The sequence below is a fragment of the Argiope bruennichi genome, chromosome 10, assembly GCF_947563725.1.
Source record: "Argiope bruennichi chromosome 10, qqArgBrue1.1, whole genome shotgun sequence".
In the NCBI taxonomy this organism is placed as follows: domain Eukaryota; kingdom Metazoa; phylum Arthropoda; class Arachnida; order Araneae; family Araneidae; genus Argiope; species Argiope bruennichi.
Genome location: NC_079160.1, coordinates 109,259,658 through 109,278,092, shown reverse-complemented (window position 1 = coordinate 109,278,092; position 18,435 = coordinate 109,259,658). Strand labels below are relative to the sequence as shown.

The 18,435-nt window shown below is 27.7% G+C and overlaps 1 protein-coding gene across 1 annotated transcript; it reads right to left on the bottom strand.

Annotated features, from left to right (window-relative positions):
• Window positions 1–5,471: 5,471 nt before the first annotated feature.
• Window positions 5,472–18,435, bottom strand: LOC129988781 (uncharacterized). Its single transcript, XM_056097051.1, has 5 exons — window positions 18,256–18,435; window positions 14,287–14,391; window positions 12,657–12,782; window positions 8,734–8,863; window positions 5,472–5,733 (listed from the first exon to the last, which is right to left on the bottom strand). Exons 1-5 carry the CDS (start codon window positions 18,284–18,286, stop codon window positions 5,511–5,513), a joined length of 615 nt encoding a protein of 204 aa, XP_055953026.1. The 5' UTR covers window positions 18,287–18,435; the 3' UTR covers window positions 5,472–5,510.

The following is an 18,435-nucleotide window of genomic DNA, read 5'->3' as shown; positions in this document are numbered from 1 at the left end:
TTTGTTCATGTAAGATAAATACTGCTTATTTTTAAAGTTTTTCTGCATAATTCTTCCATTCCAAGTGCTGAATATTATTTGTTTATTGAAATGATTTATTTACTAAGATCTTTGTCTTTAAATTATTGAAAATATATAATTATCACCACATTTTTATAAAGATTATTTTAAATTTATGTACTGATTATGCGTCATTTGTAAAAACTAAATCTCTACTAAAAGAAAAATGTTGAAACATGCCAGATTTTTTTTAATACTACATTACCTTTTGCATTCATTTTTTCCCTTATTATTGTTTTCTTGTAATAAGTTAATAATCCACAAAAATTCATTGTATGCTATTTTTTAATTTTTTTCATTTTATGAATTTTAAGGAATTTTTTTAAATTTTTAATTAATGAAATTTTTTCATTCATTTTTATTTTAATGAAATTAGAACAATAATTTTGACGTTCGAAAGTAATTTGATTATTAATTATGCGTAGTTTATAAATACTAAATACTTACTAGAAGAAAAAATTCAAAATGTTGAAAAATTCTAAGTAATTATTTTTACTACATTAATTTTATATACATTTTTTAAAAATATATTATTGTTGTCTTGTAAGCTAATAACCTGCAGAATTTCTATTTTAATGAAATTAGAACATTATTTTGAGATTAGAAGGTATTTTGATCATATTTATGCATAATTAATAAATACTAAATCTCTACTAGAAGAAAAAAAACCCAAAAATTTTGAAAAAACTTCAAGGGTCTTTTTTTACTACATTTACTGTTACACACAGGTTTTTTTCCTTAAATCATATTATTTTTACTGTCTTGTAAGCTAATATTCTGCAAAGTTTCTATTTTATTGAAATTAGAGCATTATTTTGAGGTTTGAAGCCATTTTGATTAAAAAACAAGTTATTTATATATATAAATAATAGTTATTTATACCTGATATAAAAACAGGTTATTTATGTCAATAATCTGGCCTTCCTGGCATGAAACTATCTGGTGAATTTGATTCACCAGACAGCCATAGATTAAAAATATAGATATTGTAACATGCATCGAATACTCCTGATTATGAACAACTGAAACACTAATTCCTCACTGGAAGATAGATTCCATGATTGGTGATTGAACCACTGGCGAATTTCTGCTCCATTTTTACACCTACTGGGAAATTAAGAACCTAAGTATTGAATCCGGCAATTCTTCGCCCCTGTGCTTGAGCAATTTCTACTCCCGAGTAATTTAAAAATACTTCAAAGAAAGATGTACTTTAACATGCAAAACACTTGAATGCATTTATGGAATTGAAATTGGCATTTGATCGATTTAACTGATATTGATTCATTTGACATTGGATTCATTCATTTGAAACTAAAAGCAAACTTCTATACATAGTATAAAATGAAGTCTCCTGAAAGCGTCTGTAAGTTTAAAAGAGAAAAACTCTTGAAATACTTTACTAATATTGGTGATATTTGTACCATTTTATAGGCAGGGCATTTATTGGGGAAGGCTTTAGTGTATTAAAGTCATATAAAAATAAAAAAAAGTTTTATAATTGCGATTTTAACTATTTTCATACTATTATTCGCGCATGCGTAAAACAGTAGTATCTGTGCTTTGCACTTATCTGCGCATGTGTGAAATTTCACGCAAATAACAAGAGCTGTGATATGCATATGCGATACATTTCTTCGTTTATGTCTGATTTTAAATAGCGATTCAAAACTTAGTATGCCCCAAAAAAAAGGAAATCCAACCTGGGCCGGATTACATTAGAGGCCTAAACGTTTTGTTTGTTGCGCGATAATAAAAATGTAAAGGAAAGAAACATTTGGTTATCGAATATCAGAGAAAAATGTCCACGCTCAGGAAAGGAGAGTCTTCTGTTGAGCGAAGTAACCTCTCTCTTTAAACCGCACTGCAATTGAATAACAGAGACAGAATGAAACGTTTCACACTGCTGGAATCGACTTAAGCAAAGAAAAGTTCCATGTTTTTCTCATGGACAACTTTATGTGGCACTTTCTAGAATTACAACGAAACAAAATCATTTTTGTCTTGGCTTCAGAAGGAAAAACAGTCAATATATAGTCTACAAAGGAATATTATGAAGCAAGCTGAATTTTATTTTCATAACAGATTATACAAAGTTCATAAACAAGTGTGGAGCAATGGAAACAATGACTTATTTGCATATTATTGAATTTTAAAACAGCTCTTCTATTGTATATTTTTAGTGAATTGTTTTATTTATGAACATATCATATTTTTACCTTTTTAACAGTCTAAATATTTCTGAATGTGTGCTGTAAAAATTGTTTTGTAGTTATTTTTAATGATTCTAAATTATTTTTATGTTTGTTTAATGTTGCGTGACATGCCCTAGTTTTAATATACAAATGAACTGACTTCATATTTTATACAATAAGTGTTTCGCCAAATAGTACAGATGATTCAATGTGCGTTTATATATATGTGTATGTTGGTACTCAACATATTAGATCTATTAACCTAGGGATAACCATCATTTAATCAAACTCGACACATATATACTTTGGAGGACGAAATGTGCACCTCAGAGTAATTTTTTTTTAAATTTAAATTCCAATTAATCAAAAATTAGTCGAAATGCCGTATGTTCACCTTAACTTCTCAAAATAATACGGCATAAAAATTATTTTTACATCAGGTCAAAATTAGCAAAATTATCTTTCCATTATATGAATTTTTTAAATGCTATAAGCATAATTTACAACAATATATTTCATTGTTGTAATGAATTCAGTCAGTTTTTATTGTTGCTTTTAATATTCCATCTTTATTTTTTTCTCCGCCATTTAGGATGACGATATGAATATGTTGCTTATTTTTCCATGTTGAGAATGTCTTAGCACAAAGCGTGTTTTCAATATTTTTTTTTTAATTTGTTGCATTTGTTATAAAAGTTTAGCTTCAAAATTAAATCACTTGGGAAATGTTTAAAGTGAGTCCATTTTTAAACAATTTTGCATTTTTCTGTGTTACTTAGTACCAAGATATTATGTTTATTCTTTATAGATACACCAAGTATTCTAAAAAGAAGAAATAGAATACAAGAAAAATGCATAGCACCATAAGCAGAACGGTGTAAAATTTTGTAAAATAGTAAGATTTATGTCTAAAAAAATTTGTTTAAAAACATTTCGCTGAATTATCTATTAAAACAAAGCTATGCAAAATATTTAATTAAAATATTAAGAAATCATAATCTCGGTGAACAATTTGATAGCCAAAGCGTTTAGTATAGTATAAAGGGTGAACTGTTCCCTCTTCAGTTGCACAATGTATACATTTGATGACAAAAACACTTAGTATAACATAAATGGTGATTTTTTTTCATCTTCAGTTGCACAATGTACACCTTTGATGACAAAATTGTTTTCGGACTTGATCAGGCCGAATATGAATCGCCATACGTCTTTTCTTAACTTTCATTAAGTCTTTTAAATCAATTTATATCTTGAACGTTTGACAAATACTAATCTACATATATTTGTTGCAACCACGAATATTTTCTTTAACAATTTGCAACCTTAAAAATGAATTTCTTATTAACACACTACTTCTTTAAAACATAAATATGCTTGTTTTTTTCTTCCTCGGCGTCCATGAGCGTATGTTTTCGAAAAGAGATTACAAGCGTCCTGTGTGATATATGGAGTGGAGATAAGAGAGGATGGTCTAATCAAAGTCATATGACACACATGTGGGTTTTTTATTGTTGACTTGCAAAAGGCAACGCCTGTTTTAGAAAAAAATCTCGTAGTTATGAGCTGTAGCCCGATGACAGGGATGATGCTTGTGTCTGCATGCATCCCTCTCCAATTTTTTGCACTACACAAGCAAAAGAACTTATGACTTCGACGGTATAACGTGAAGGAAGCTGTGAAATCCAATTCCGGACTCGGAGACCCAAACAAAGACTTGATCACCAAATCGCTTCTCATCACGCGTTAAGCGTTAATAAAGCTACGGGCTGAAGAGCTCCACGCTCGAGTCAGACTCCACCAAAGATCCACAATGTAAATAAGGCTGGTGCCAGGTGAATTTTTTCATGGAAAACATTGTTCATGGTGTAATGTAGAAGTCTAAAGAGGCTGAAGGCCAAAAAACACTATCTTTATCTGATTTTGACTCAAAATTTATAGGATCATCCCGAAAAAATAAATGTTACTTCAGAGCGAGAAGTTAATATAACACAAGAGAAGGTAATTTTCACCCAAAATTTAAAAACTATCAAACATTTTGGTGTAAAACCTACCTACCTAACATCAAACTTCTAGATTTTCTCGGTTCTAAGTTATTGTATTTACAGAAAGACCGATAAACAGACATAATCAAAGAAACAAGAAATTTCTAAGAATCATTTTTAAGGTTGTTTCAGAATATATGTGAATATTCATCAAAATTTCAAATCGAATTTTTTGATAATATCATTGCATTTTTTCCATACGTCATGCTCGACGAGATTAAATAAATATGGATTGCAATGGTTCCAAGAAATTTAATTCGGTTTATTATCATGTGAAAATATGATGTTCATTTGGTTTGAGGTTTCTGAAGCCAAAAAATACATGGGCAGAAAATTTTATCTTTTTTGGGCATTTATCATTTTATCGCTTTTGAGACGAATGATCGTTTTTCATCAGTTTATCGCTTTTAGAGTTTTAGAATATGATAAATAATGTTGTCACTTCTGGCGACTTATCGCCAACAAAAAGGTACAACTCGGCCAGAATGTCTATCATGTACCTATTCTCTTACTTCGCCAATAAAGGACTGGATAGTAAGAAGTTATCGTCCGAAGAAGCTGAGAGAAGAAACAACGAAGACAGGTATCAAAAGTTATATATATATATATATATATAATTTTTTTAATTTTTATTTTTTCTCGTTAGCAAAAAAATGTTTTGGGGTTCGGATGATTTTGAGATGGAAAAAACAAAAAAAAACAAAAAAAAAAACATGGTTTTTGAAAGCGTTGACTATTGCACAATACAATGGTCATGTGATCATTTCATGCCAGTTTAAACCATATTTTAGAAAAAATAAATAAAAATGAAATAAAATAATTCTGCTCTCGAGATAATGTTTTATAGCTCCTCGAGCGGTTTTGAGATGAAAACAAAACACACACACACACACAAAAAAAAAAAAAAACCATATTTTTCTAAATACCGTAGCATAAGGAATCTGATAATCGAATGATTATTTAAAACCGGTTTAAACTGAATTTTTGCGTAAAAAATTCTGAGCTCGAGAAAAAGTATTTTAGAACTCGATTGATTTTGAGATGGGCAAAAACTATCGCTTTTTCAAATGTTGGTGTTTGCGAAGTATGTAAGACATGCGAGAACATGATTCTTTTCTGTCTATCTGATATCACGTGACTTAAAGAAAATAAAGTTTTCACATGATAACTTTTTACATGATAATTTTTTTATTTGCCATCTTTGTACACTTATTTAATCATAATGAAATATATCTACAATAAGCTCGAATATGCTTGGTAGACCAAACGTGAAATATTGGTCTGAATTCTTGTCGGCCGGTATTACAACTTCTTTACAGTAGGCAACGTACAAATTAACCAGAGGGGTAAAGACCGTCTTAAAGATATCAAGTTTGTTTTTTCCACAGTCATCCTCTACGCTGCTGGTTATGCAGCGCTCAAACCAGAACACTTCCCTGTAAATATAAGAATAAGTTTATTAAAAACACATTCTGTAAAGTGGTCTCTCTAAAACTTTCTCGCCTGGGCTCTAATAAAAGCGTTCTCCCAGAGATAATCTTGCATAGCATTGGCTTACACTAGTTACGGAATATTAATCTTTGACATGAATATAGCATTTTCACTGAATATATCGTGTCGTCTTGGCGACTTAGTTGGCGATTAATCCTCGTCATGCGTATATATTTGATAATCGAATTTGTGTTTTTCTCAACCGATTGAAATAAAAAATCTGACATGAAACTACACTTGTGATCACAAAATCACTCATCAAATTTGATGTATTTAAGTAATACCATTTTTAAACTATCACATTTCCATATTTCTAGAATTACAGACCAACAGGCGATCAATCTGCTGTTGAATTTGGCTCAAAATTTTATAGTTGTCTAAATTATAGATGTTGATACTGTGTATGCAATTTTATCTATCTGGCTTTCTTCATTTTTTAGTTATCTCGTTATATTCGAATAGCCGACATATACACTTCTTGTGAACGGTTATAGCTACAATTTCCATAAAAATCTACATATTTGGTATAAAGACCGTAAAATAAATTTCCTTCATCTAGATCAAATCATTTGTAGGTTATCGTTGTTACAAACACACAGACAGATGTACATTTTCTAAAAATTTGTTTTTCGAACTCATGGAGATTTAAAACGTGGACATTCGTCCAAATCTCGAGTTTGAATTTTTAGAAGATTGCTATATTTTCTTTATAACGATTGAAAGACTGCTCTGAAAAATGTGGTGAAAGGTGCATGAAAGATTATTTCTTGGCTTTTTGAAAAGTCTAATGAATGCACATAAAAACTCTAATGAAGTGAGGCGGCTAGAAATAATTGGATTACAAAACGTTTTTCTGATAACACAAGCGATAAACATTTCAAAAAACGCATATATATGCGTTTTTTGATTGAAATAAATAATCTAAAAACTCATGGATAAAGTAGTACTTATTAAATAGAAAAAGTTATCTCTGTTATCAATATGTCATACGGTAAATCTATCAAAGTATTTTATTAATTGTCTCAGTTTGTTATTTATGATATGTGGTTGCTTTATGTGGTCACAAAATATCACACGCCACTAGTGGTTCCAGGTCTTGAAATCAAATATTGATAGTTTCATATGTGAGGGTTATATATTTTGTATAATAGGGATGATATAAAAAATAAACTTTTATTTTTGGATCCACAAACTCCCAATTTGCACTTTGTAGGCATTCAGCTGAAGGCGATTATGTATTTATAAATTACAACTCAAAGAATTTTACTTGGCAACAATGCGATCTTAGCGCATTTGCTTTACACTTTAATATCCTTAATAAAATTCTTTGAGTTGTAATTTACGAATATGTAATCGGTTTTTGCGTAATATTTTTTATTCGAAAGTTATAAGGTACGGAAACCCCGACAATAATTAATGAACACCCTGTATATCAAGGAACTCCAATGGAGACGTTTTAAGGCATTTTACGTGATAAAAATGCATTTGTATTAAAACCTCTGCCAATTTTTGCATTCAAATAATTTTGCGATCTTTAAAACCCTCACAGTCCTTTAACATAATTAGTATTTAGATTATCAAATTCTGTTAGTTATTGATGATGAGTTATCCATATGACCATAAAGAAATCTAGGAACACTAAGTGGGGATTATACTTATATCTAGTAATTAGAGGATGGTACAGTTTATAAGCTTATAAATGTGTATGGAAAAATTCAGAAAAAATATAAAGACTCTGTAAAAAATGAAATAAGTAATAAATCTAGTGTATATTAATATAAGGATTTAGTAATAATAAAATAAATAATAAATCAAGTGCAGATAAATATTAAGATTCAATAACAATAAAATATAAGGAATTAATAATTATAAAATAATAAATATGTAGATAATTATAACAATTCTGTAATAATAAAATAAATAATAAATCTAGTGTGCATAAATATATAGATTCAATAATAATAAAATATATGAATTTAATAATAAAAAATAATAATTATAAAGAAATTTATAAAGATTCAGAAATTATAAAATATGAGAATTAAGTTAAAATAAAATAAATAATAAATATGTAGATAATTATAAAGATTATGTAATAATAAAGTAAATAATAAATCAAGTGCAGATAAATATTAAGATTCAATAATAATAAAATATAAGGAATTAATAATTATAAAATAATAAATATGTAGATAATTATAAAAATTCAGTAATAATAAAATAAATAATATCTGTAGTGTACATGAATATAAAGATTCAGTAATAATAAAATAAATAATAAATCAAGTGCAGATAAATATAAAGATTCTGTAATAATAAAATATAAGAATTTAATAATAATAAAATAATAAATATGAAGATAATTATAAAAATTCAGTAATAATAAAATAAATAATAAATCTAGTATACATAAATATAAAGATTCAGTAATAATAAAATAAATAATAAATCTAGTGTGGATAAATATAAAGATTCAATAATAATAAAATATAAGAATTAAGTTAAAATAAAATAATAAATATGTAGAAAATTATAAAGATTCAGTAATAATAAAATATAAAGTTTAAGTTAAAATAAAATAAATAATAAATATGTAGATAATTATAAAAATTCAGTAATAATAAAATAAATAATAAGTCTAGTGTGCATAAATATAAAGATTCAATAATGATAAAACATAAGAATTTAATAATAATAAAATAATAAATATGTAGAAAATTATAAAGATTCAGTAATAATAAAATGTAAGGATTAAATTAAAATAAAATAAATAATAAATATGTAGATAATTATAAAATTTCAGTAATAATAAAATAAGGAATAAATCTAATGTACTCAAATATAAAGATTCAGTAATAATAAAATATAAGGATTCAGATAAAATATAATATATGAATAATTTCCGTAAAGAAAATTTTTCATTAATTAATCAAGTATTTCCTTACACGCAAGTCTCATTCATTGCCTTCAGGACTTCCTTGCGTGTTGTTCTGTTGCTCATGATTTTTTCGATGGGGGCGTGGCATTTACGATCCTTGACAGCGATGCTGAAACATTCCTGATTATCGCGAAAGTCTAAAAGCATGGGAAAAAATTCATTATCTACATCATTCAAGACAGTTTCAATTTCTGTTGAAAATAAATTCTTAGAAATATACATATCGCTGAGAGATTAGATTGATATTCTCAGAAATATACAATCTAAAATCGTAATCTTTAGAATCATATTTCAAAGTTTGAACTTGTTGACTTGAAAATGTTTATAGACAACCAATTTATCTATAAATTCCATGATCCAAAATATTGTTCAAATGATCTACGAACCACAAAGTTATTTCTAGAGTTACCGAATTTGGTCAGCATTAACTTCTATAGTATTAGATATTCACTAACAAAGGATTTTGAAAATTCTAATTAATTTTAATAAAGAATTAATAAAAATCACAACATTTATCCTCAATAAATTCTTAACATGTAGAGCGCAAGTAGTAATTTTACATCCTAAAATTCAAAACATTAGTTTTGCAGGGATACTTATGCAATTCTTTCTTCAATTTCAATAAACATTCTAAAATTTTTATGTAATTGCTATTGCAATTGATATTTATCATTCATTCTTTATACGCACAAATATTTTCTATTATGAAGTCGGCTTTCAAAGTTAAAACTTTTAATCTAAATAATTTAGTAAATAGTATTTAAAAATATTTAATTTTCAAAAAGTGCTTGCATCATTGTATTTTTATATAAAATTATGAATTTGAAAAATTGTTTTAAAACCGACGGCGAAATAGTGTTACAAAATTGCAGACGATAAAATAAATAATGGTTTTAAGGAAATTATTTTTATTATTAAACGTGTGTTTTAATTAAAACTTCGAATTTCCATTGTTCATACTATGTTGTAGTTGTTTATTTTGTAATTCTCGGTAGTCTTTCCCACTCTGTCTTGGAATTTAATGTAATTTATCATATAAAATTGCGACAAACAGAAAAGGAATGAATACTAAAATTGAATGAAAGTACTTGAGATATTCCAATAATTTTTAATAATTTTTCAAAAAGTTTTTTTTTATTAAGTATTAATTGATTTTTATATTATTTAAACGATAAACAAAAGCACAGACTTTAATATGAATTATTCTGTTAAATCATTTCACTTTATTTCAATATAAATTCTGCTAAATGATTTTACATATGAAACAGTATGAGTTTTAAGTTTTCTGAAAAATTGTGCTAAGTGATGATGTTAAGACTAATAGGTAGTGTATACATGCAGTGCCAATGTTTAGAATGCTCAATACAGCCAAAGAGCATTTATTCATTCATTTAACTTAAGTGATAGGCGTCACATTTCAACAGATATGAATGGCTATCATTAAGTAGTTGTCTATTAATCATTCATACATATCTGATATAGCAACGTTTTATTTGAATGAATAATAGAAATAGTAGTATTAAGCATTGAGTGTGGAATTTGAATGAGTAGAAACTCTAGATAATGGACCGAACTCATTCAAATCTGATATTAAGCACAATTTACCGAAAGGAATAAATGAATATTACCAAGCGGTTGTTTGTTAACCATTCATGTTTGGTGATATGCATATATAGTAGTATCACTGCATTTGAATGTACAATGCAGCCAAATAATGGTCTAAATCTAATATTATGAATAGATTGCCGGTACAATTGAATGAATATAAACACATGATAATTGACTGTTAACTCGTTCAAGAATAGTTCGACACATCATTTACCGAAAGAAATGAATGAGTATCACTAAGTGGTTGTTCATTAAGCATTCATATCGGGTAATAATTATTTGACACCATTATATTCGAATGAGCAGTGCTACTGTGATTCCTGTTTAGTATTATGCATAGTGTCGAAGTATTTGAATGAGTTAAAACACTTGACAATGAACCGTTGTCTCATTCAAGTATAGTATGTTAAGTATTATTTACCGAAAGAAATGAATGAGTATCAATAAATGGTGATATGCGTTTGGAATCCCTGTATTCGAATGAGCAGTATCCCTAAGTAGGCTTCAAATCTAGCATTATGTATATAATTACGAAGGATTTGAAGAATTGAAATATTAGATAATAAAATGTTAATTCATTCAAGAATAGTGCTAAGCATCATTTACCGAAAGAACCGAATGAGTGACTCTAAATGGCTATTCATATCTGGGGATATGTATTTGGAACCACTGCATTCGAATGAGTAGTAATACTAAGTAATGTTTAAAATCTCGTGTTATGCATAGAATGTCGACGTATTTGAATTAGTTGAAATATTAGTTAATGAACTGTTCACTCCTTTAAGACTAGTTGAAATGTTATTTAATGAACTGTTCGCTCATTTAGGACTAGTTAAAATATTAGTTAATGAACTGTTCACTCCTTTAAGACTACTTGAAATATTAGTTAATGAACTGTTCACTCCTTTAAGACTAGGTGAAATATTAGTTAATGAACTGCTTACTCCTTTAAGACAAGTTGAAATATTATAGTTTGTGTATTTTCTGTAGACTGTTCAAGGCCTGGTTACTGGCACCAGACAACCAATAACCGAGGTAGAAAATGTGACCTTGAACCACCTACAGAAAATACACAGACTATAGTTAATGAACTGTTCCCTCCTTTAAGACTGATACTAAGCATTATTTACCAAAAGAAATGAATGAGTTTCACAAAATGGTAGTCAATAATTGTTTAAATTTTGTGATATACATGGAGTACCGACGCTTTTGAATAAATATCTGATATTGATCTTTTAAATCAATTTATCTTGGTAACATATGATACATCTGTAGACACATATCTTGTATCATCAAACAAAATGACCTAAAACCAAAAAAAAAAAAAAAAATCGGATTTGGAATTCTCCACCTTGGAGATTCTCCCATATGTGGGGCGTTTTAAGGATTTTAAAACTTTTTCCTTATATATTCTAAGAGTATTCGAAAGTGAAAATTAATTAATTAATTTTGTTAAAGTGCTAAAAATATTTTTTACTTTCTACATTTTAAACTGTAATTTATAAATTTCTATTACATTTTTTAAAAGATTTTGAAATTTATTTATTTTTTCCTTTCTGAAATTAACTATCAAATAAAGCCATTAATATCGAAAAGAAATTTAATTGAATTATTCGGTTAGCTGATAATTAGGTTCTGAAAAAATTAAAATTGCGTAATAATCAACAATTGTTCAAAAGTTTTTAACTTTTAAAAGTGATAAACGTTTTTTTTCCACAGATAAATTGTTTCGAAATCATCAAAAATAAGTTTTTTAAAATATAATATACACGTTTGCAAAACGGACTAAATAGTATAAAATAATTTATCCTAACCCCATGTACACTTACAATTTCATACAGAATATCCTAAAATTGAAATAAATTTTAAAGATTCACCATCGCAATTTTTTTTAGGATCATATGTATTGTGTTAGGAATATGTACTGGGATATTAGAAATTATTTTATGCTTTTTAGTCCTATTAAAAAATCTGATATATTAATTTTCCATTTAATAATCATTTCCTTTTTTTAGTCTTGTGTGGGTGTAAAATTTTGCAATCGATTTTAAATTAACTTCCTGATGAGCTAATGATTCAACATGGCGCCATCTGCTGTCAGTAATGAAAGTTTTTAATCGATTGCAAAATTTGTACCAAACAGATACAGCACAAAATGAGTTAATAAAAACATGTTAAAAACCCCAATCAAACAACAAAGTTTGCAAATTATCATATATGGTCCAGTTTAAATGTTTTTATAGATGCCAAATGATATTGAATATCCGTGATGAATCTCATCATTAGTTTTGATCCCACGTAAAACAACTTTCAGGTACTTACATTTCAGTTTGTCTTCACATACTTTTCTCAGGTATTCATCAGCTTGCTGGGCCTTCATGATGAACCCCATTTGACAATCGATTGCCGCAGAGAGAACGCATTTGGATTGCTGAAGCATGATTGGGCCTGAAAACAAAACAAGGTTTTTCAAAACCTCTGATTTCCAGATATTCATCTTCAATTATGTAATAGACAAACACTTACTATACAAGTCATTTGTGTAGATTAAGTTAGTTATAGAAATGAATTTCTTTAAATCACTTAATAATATAAAAAGACCTAGCTGGAGAGCCTCACCGAAATTTTCTTTTATATTCTCTAATAAATGTAATTATATTTTATTAATATCATACGATTAAACAACAATGGTTACGACACAATCTATAAAAATACGATATTTGGTGATCGTTTTTTTTGCAGTCAATACAATAAAACCGAAACCCGAATGTGTATTTTAAACGCTTTTTTTCCACTCCCTTGAAACTAATATTTGACACGGAATTACCACTGTATTCATAAAATAATATACAAAATTACCTACTTTTAAGACTCTGTGTTGATAAATTATCGTATTAACATGGTTGTGAAAGTACCGACCGATAGATGATTACCTCTAAACGGATTTTTTCAAGTTCAATACATATCAACACTTCAGATGTTAAAACGTATACTAAATTTCATTCATCTAGACTCTTAATTTCATGGTTATCGTGTTAATTTATATTCGGACAGTTAAAAAGACACTCTTCTTTTTGAATGGATTTCTTTGAAAATTTGACAGTTATTGATAAATTTAATATTAGGATAACATAACGAATTTAACCCGTATGGCTAAAAGCGTTTTAGTGTTAATGTGTTTAGAGGCAGAAATAATTACAGAAAAAAAAAATTCTGACTTGGGAAGGTATGAAACAAGGATATTCATCAAAACCATGACTTGGAATTTTTTGACGATAGCAACACTTTCTTTATGTATACTTTGTATACGATAAAATAAGAAAGAAGAAATTTCGTTAATATTGTATATTTTTAATATAAATAATTAGGCAATTTCGCCACCTTCTTGCTTTCGTTCGAAAACCCTCACTTTTGATACACCCGATGTTCTTCAGTTGAAGTAAGCAAGTAGCTATTTGTTCAACTTTGGATCTACCCAATCTAATAATTATCAATACATCCATATATCCAATCTACTCACCAATTAGTCTATATGATCTATCTATCCATCAATCCAATCAACTCACCAATTAGTCTGTCTGATCTATCTATCCATCAATCCAATCTACTCACTAATTAGTCTATCTATCCATCAATCCATTCTACTCATCAGTTAGTCTACCTATCCTTCAATCCAATCTACTCATCAATCAGTATATCTACACAATCTGTTGGTCAGTCTATTCAATCTACTCATCAATTCGTCTATCTATCCATTCTATTCCTCATTCTATCCATCTATCAAATCTACTCAACAAACAATTTATCTATCTATCTATCCAATCTACCTATCAATCAATATATCTATCCATCAATCTAAATGTATTCTTAACTTTAAATATATTAATCCATCTATGATCGAAACAAACTTCAGTCAAAGTTCTTTCCAAAAAGTAAGTTAAGTAATACTTACAGGAATCGGGCTCTGTTTCGAGATTGTCTTGGATTCTCTGAACGCATGGTGTAACTCTCCGGTTGTAACAGTCTCCATCACCGCAATAAGCTAATCCAAAGAGAGCTGAAATGAATAAATTCATACAGTAAATTTCACGAAAATTAATTACTCTAAATTACATGATAAGACAAAAATGAACCATGTGATTTTGAGAACACGTTTAATGTATCATTATATTTATTTACAGTAAAATTATCCCTACTTCATAACGACGATCTCAAAGATTATAATCATTTAATATTATCAAATCTAGCAGTTTATGACAACTATTTGGTTAGATGGGAATATTGATACAGTTTAGTTTCAACCACATCAAATAACTTTCGAAAACATTTTTAATGTATTGTAATAAAGTTATTTCTGCTTCTTAAAGACAATGTCAGAAATTATAATCAAAACTAGCCACTTAAGGTGATCAAACATTTGATTGTAATATCGGCTTGTGTTTAATTTGAATCAAATATTGTTTACATAACTTTATGGTTTTTATCCCCCCCCCAAAAAGTAATTTTAAATATCGAATTGTATTCGGCATGAAAGTTGTATTATTTTAATAGCATTACACAAATTTATCGTGCAAATGTATCAATGTCCCATGTTTTTATAATGCCTTTATAAAGGTAACTATTCTATTCTTTAATTTCACAGTGTCTTTAAGGAACAGTAATTTGAATTATTTATTTTTGCTATCACTTGAGCAAACAATAAGACTTTTTTTAATTTAAACCATTTTGTAACCATTTTTATCCATTATTTAATAAACATTTTTAATTAATAATTTCAACATTTTGTACGCTTTTCAAGGCTGATTCAAAAACAAAATGGAAAATAATCCTCCCTCGGATTAATATTTAATGAAAAAATGAAATCGCTTCAAATTTCAATGAAACAATGAGAAGTATTATTGAAAATTATAAAAAATATCTTAAAAAAATTTGGAAAAAATATAAATGGCAATTAAATTATAAAAATATAATCTTTTGATTTAAAAAAAAATGTGCAAAAGTAATTTTTATGCAATGATGAATTCGGAACTTATTGAGAAAAATTGCCAAAATCTCGCTTAACTTTTACTAATCGAAATTTAAAATTAATGTTCTTCTTCATCTAGTTTCCTCTCCCGTGTCCGTTGCCGCGGTGACCTGGTGGTTCGGAACCGGAAGGTTTCAGGTTCGAAACCCAATTCCACCGAAGAACCATCGTGTGAGCGGGTCTGGTGCACGTTAAACGTCCTGACCAAACGTTCTCCCGCTGGTGTAGAGAAGTGGGTGCCAGCTCAGGTGTCGTCCTCGTCATCCAACCGTGGTTCAAAATGATGAGACCTGTCCCAAAATAGCCCTAGTGTTGCTTTAAAACGGGACGTTAATATTACTATACTTACACCTATACTCCCGCTTCCGTTGCTAGATGCTTTCTAGAAATGCTACATTGATTCCTGTATCACCAAAACTTCCATTCACTCAGAGGAAAGAAGATGTGAAAGAAATGCAGAAAAAATATGCATCAAAAAGAAAGAAAGTGTCATCGAGGTGAAAATAATGTTAACCATCACCATATAATGACTATATCTTCCAAAAATATTATTCTCACAAAAATGTTTTGTGTTTTATCTTATTTAGACGAAACAATTTTACAGAAATTAAAAAAAAAAAAACTTTTTACTAATAATTTAATTTCTGTTCAGTTTTTTTCTTTGTTTTTCATAAATTTCTAAATTTAATTTGTTAAATAAACTATTACAACGTTTTTTAATGTTTTGATGAAATTTAAATTTATCCATAAAAACAATCGGTCAGGTACTTTTGTTGAAAATAAAAATATTGATAAAAGAATAGCACTCTTAGGACTTTAACTGCGAAAAATCATTTTTCACCTCCATTTTTACTTGATATTTTCTAATTTGCATGAACAATAGTTTAGAGCAGATTGGTCCAATTGAATTCAGTAATTTTATGTATAAAATAAAAACCTAAATCTTTTTAAAAACTGCTTTTTATATTAATTATTTCAGGAGACAGTGGACTTCGAAACGAGCAAAAAATGTCCGAAAACGTGCAATTTTAGTTTTATCGTTTCATTAACAAAATATATGTTTATATTCAATTAAAACAATGTTATAAAATATCAAGTAAGTTCAATACTATAAATATTTGAAGAGTTAAGATTTAAAATAAGTACATCTTAATTACTTTTCTCAAAATGATATTGTAAATAGATTTAAATACTTTTGAAATGTCCTAGGTGACTTAATTTTTGAAGAAATTAAAGGAAAGTGATAATAAAGATTTCGGTCAAACATTAAAAGAAAATGGGGTATGCATTTTACGTTTTGAGTTTTTTATTAGATAGTTAAAATTTCTTTTTAGTTCAGAAAAACATAAAATTCCTATAAAAATTCATTAAGTGTACATAAAAATATTTTTAAAAAATTAGCATTTCATTGGAATTAAAAATTTATACGTAATTTTGTTCCAAATAAATTTACATTGGGTAATAAGAAAAAAATACTAGAAAAAAATTAAACATTAAGACGCTTGGAATATTTTGTATTTTTTTTAATTATATATTTCGTTTTAAAATTATTTTTTTATGAAATCTGACGTATTTATATTTTAATACATACCCTAACTGAATATCAAACTAATCCTAACTCAATCCAAGAGGGTATAATAGAATTCACTCTTTCCTTAACAGCCTAAATAACCAATAATCTAGAACAAATTAGTTGTGAAATAAAATACAATAATTTTTTATTATGATGCGAAAATTTCATTTGCGGATTACAACCTAGTTTTATGCTATTAAAATAATTATAATTATATCAAAAATAATCTGTTGAAGTATTACAATAATTTTTACTTGACCAAGCGTATCTGGTCACAATTTTATTAAACATTTCAATGCACTAAATAAGGTCTACTATTAGACTAGCAAAATAATTTTAATTTTATCAAAAATGACCTGCTACTTGGTTATTAAAATAATCGTAATCATGTAAAGCCCCACCTGGTTAAAAATTATTAAAATTTTTAAGTGTACCAAACATAGGTTGGTTAAAAACTATTAAAATAATTTTGACTGCACCAAACACAGGCTGGTTAAAAACTGTTGAAACAATTTTAAAGGTGCTAAATACGGCCTATTTAAAAACTATAAGACAATTTTAACTATGCCAAATACAACCAGATATAAAACTGCTAAAATAATTTTAAGTATAGCGAAACAGCCAAGTTAAAAATTATTACAGCAATTTTACGTATTCCAAATACAACCTAGTTAAAAACAATTACGATTTTAACTATTTTAATACAGCCTATTTAAAAACTATTAAGACAATTTTAACTATGCCAAATACAATCTGATTAAGAACTATTAAAACTATTTTAAGTATGTCCAAATACAGCCAGGTTAAAAAAAATTGTAGCAATTTTAACTGTGGCAAATACTGCCTATTTAAAAACTATTAAGACAATTTTAATTGTGCCAAATACAACCTGGTTTAAAACTGTTAAATATTGTTAAATATGCCAAACATAGCCTAGTTAAAAATTATTACAGCAATTTTAAGTATGGCAAATACAGTCTAGTTAACAACAATTACAGCAATTTTAACTGTGACAAATGCAGGCCTATTTAAAAACTATTAAGTCAATTTTACCTGTGCCAAATACAATACGGTAAAAAACTATTACAGCAATTTTAAGTAGGTCAAATACAGATTAGTTAAAAACAATTACAACAATTTTAATAGTGACAAATATAACCTGTTTAAAAACTATTAAAACAATTTTAACAGTGACAAATATATGCTGGTTAAAAAAATATTAAAACACTTTTAACTGCGCCAAATACAATCAGTTCGTAACACCCACAGAATTTGTCACACTTTATTCTAACACAGCTCGAAAAAAATTTGGAAATAATTACCTGAAACTGCTAGCAATGCCACGAAACTCATCTTTTTGATGCTGGTCTTAGGAGATCTTGTATTAAAAACATCCAAACTCTTCTTTGTCTATCTATTTTTCCAGTTATTGTAAGGACAACAAACAATGCTTTTCTTTCATACAATTTTCGAACTCGGCCAGAATACACCTTATCTGTAAA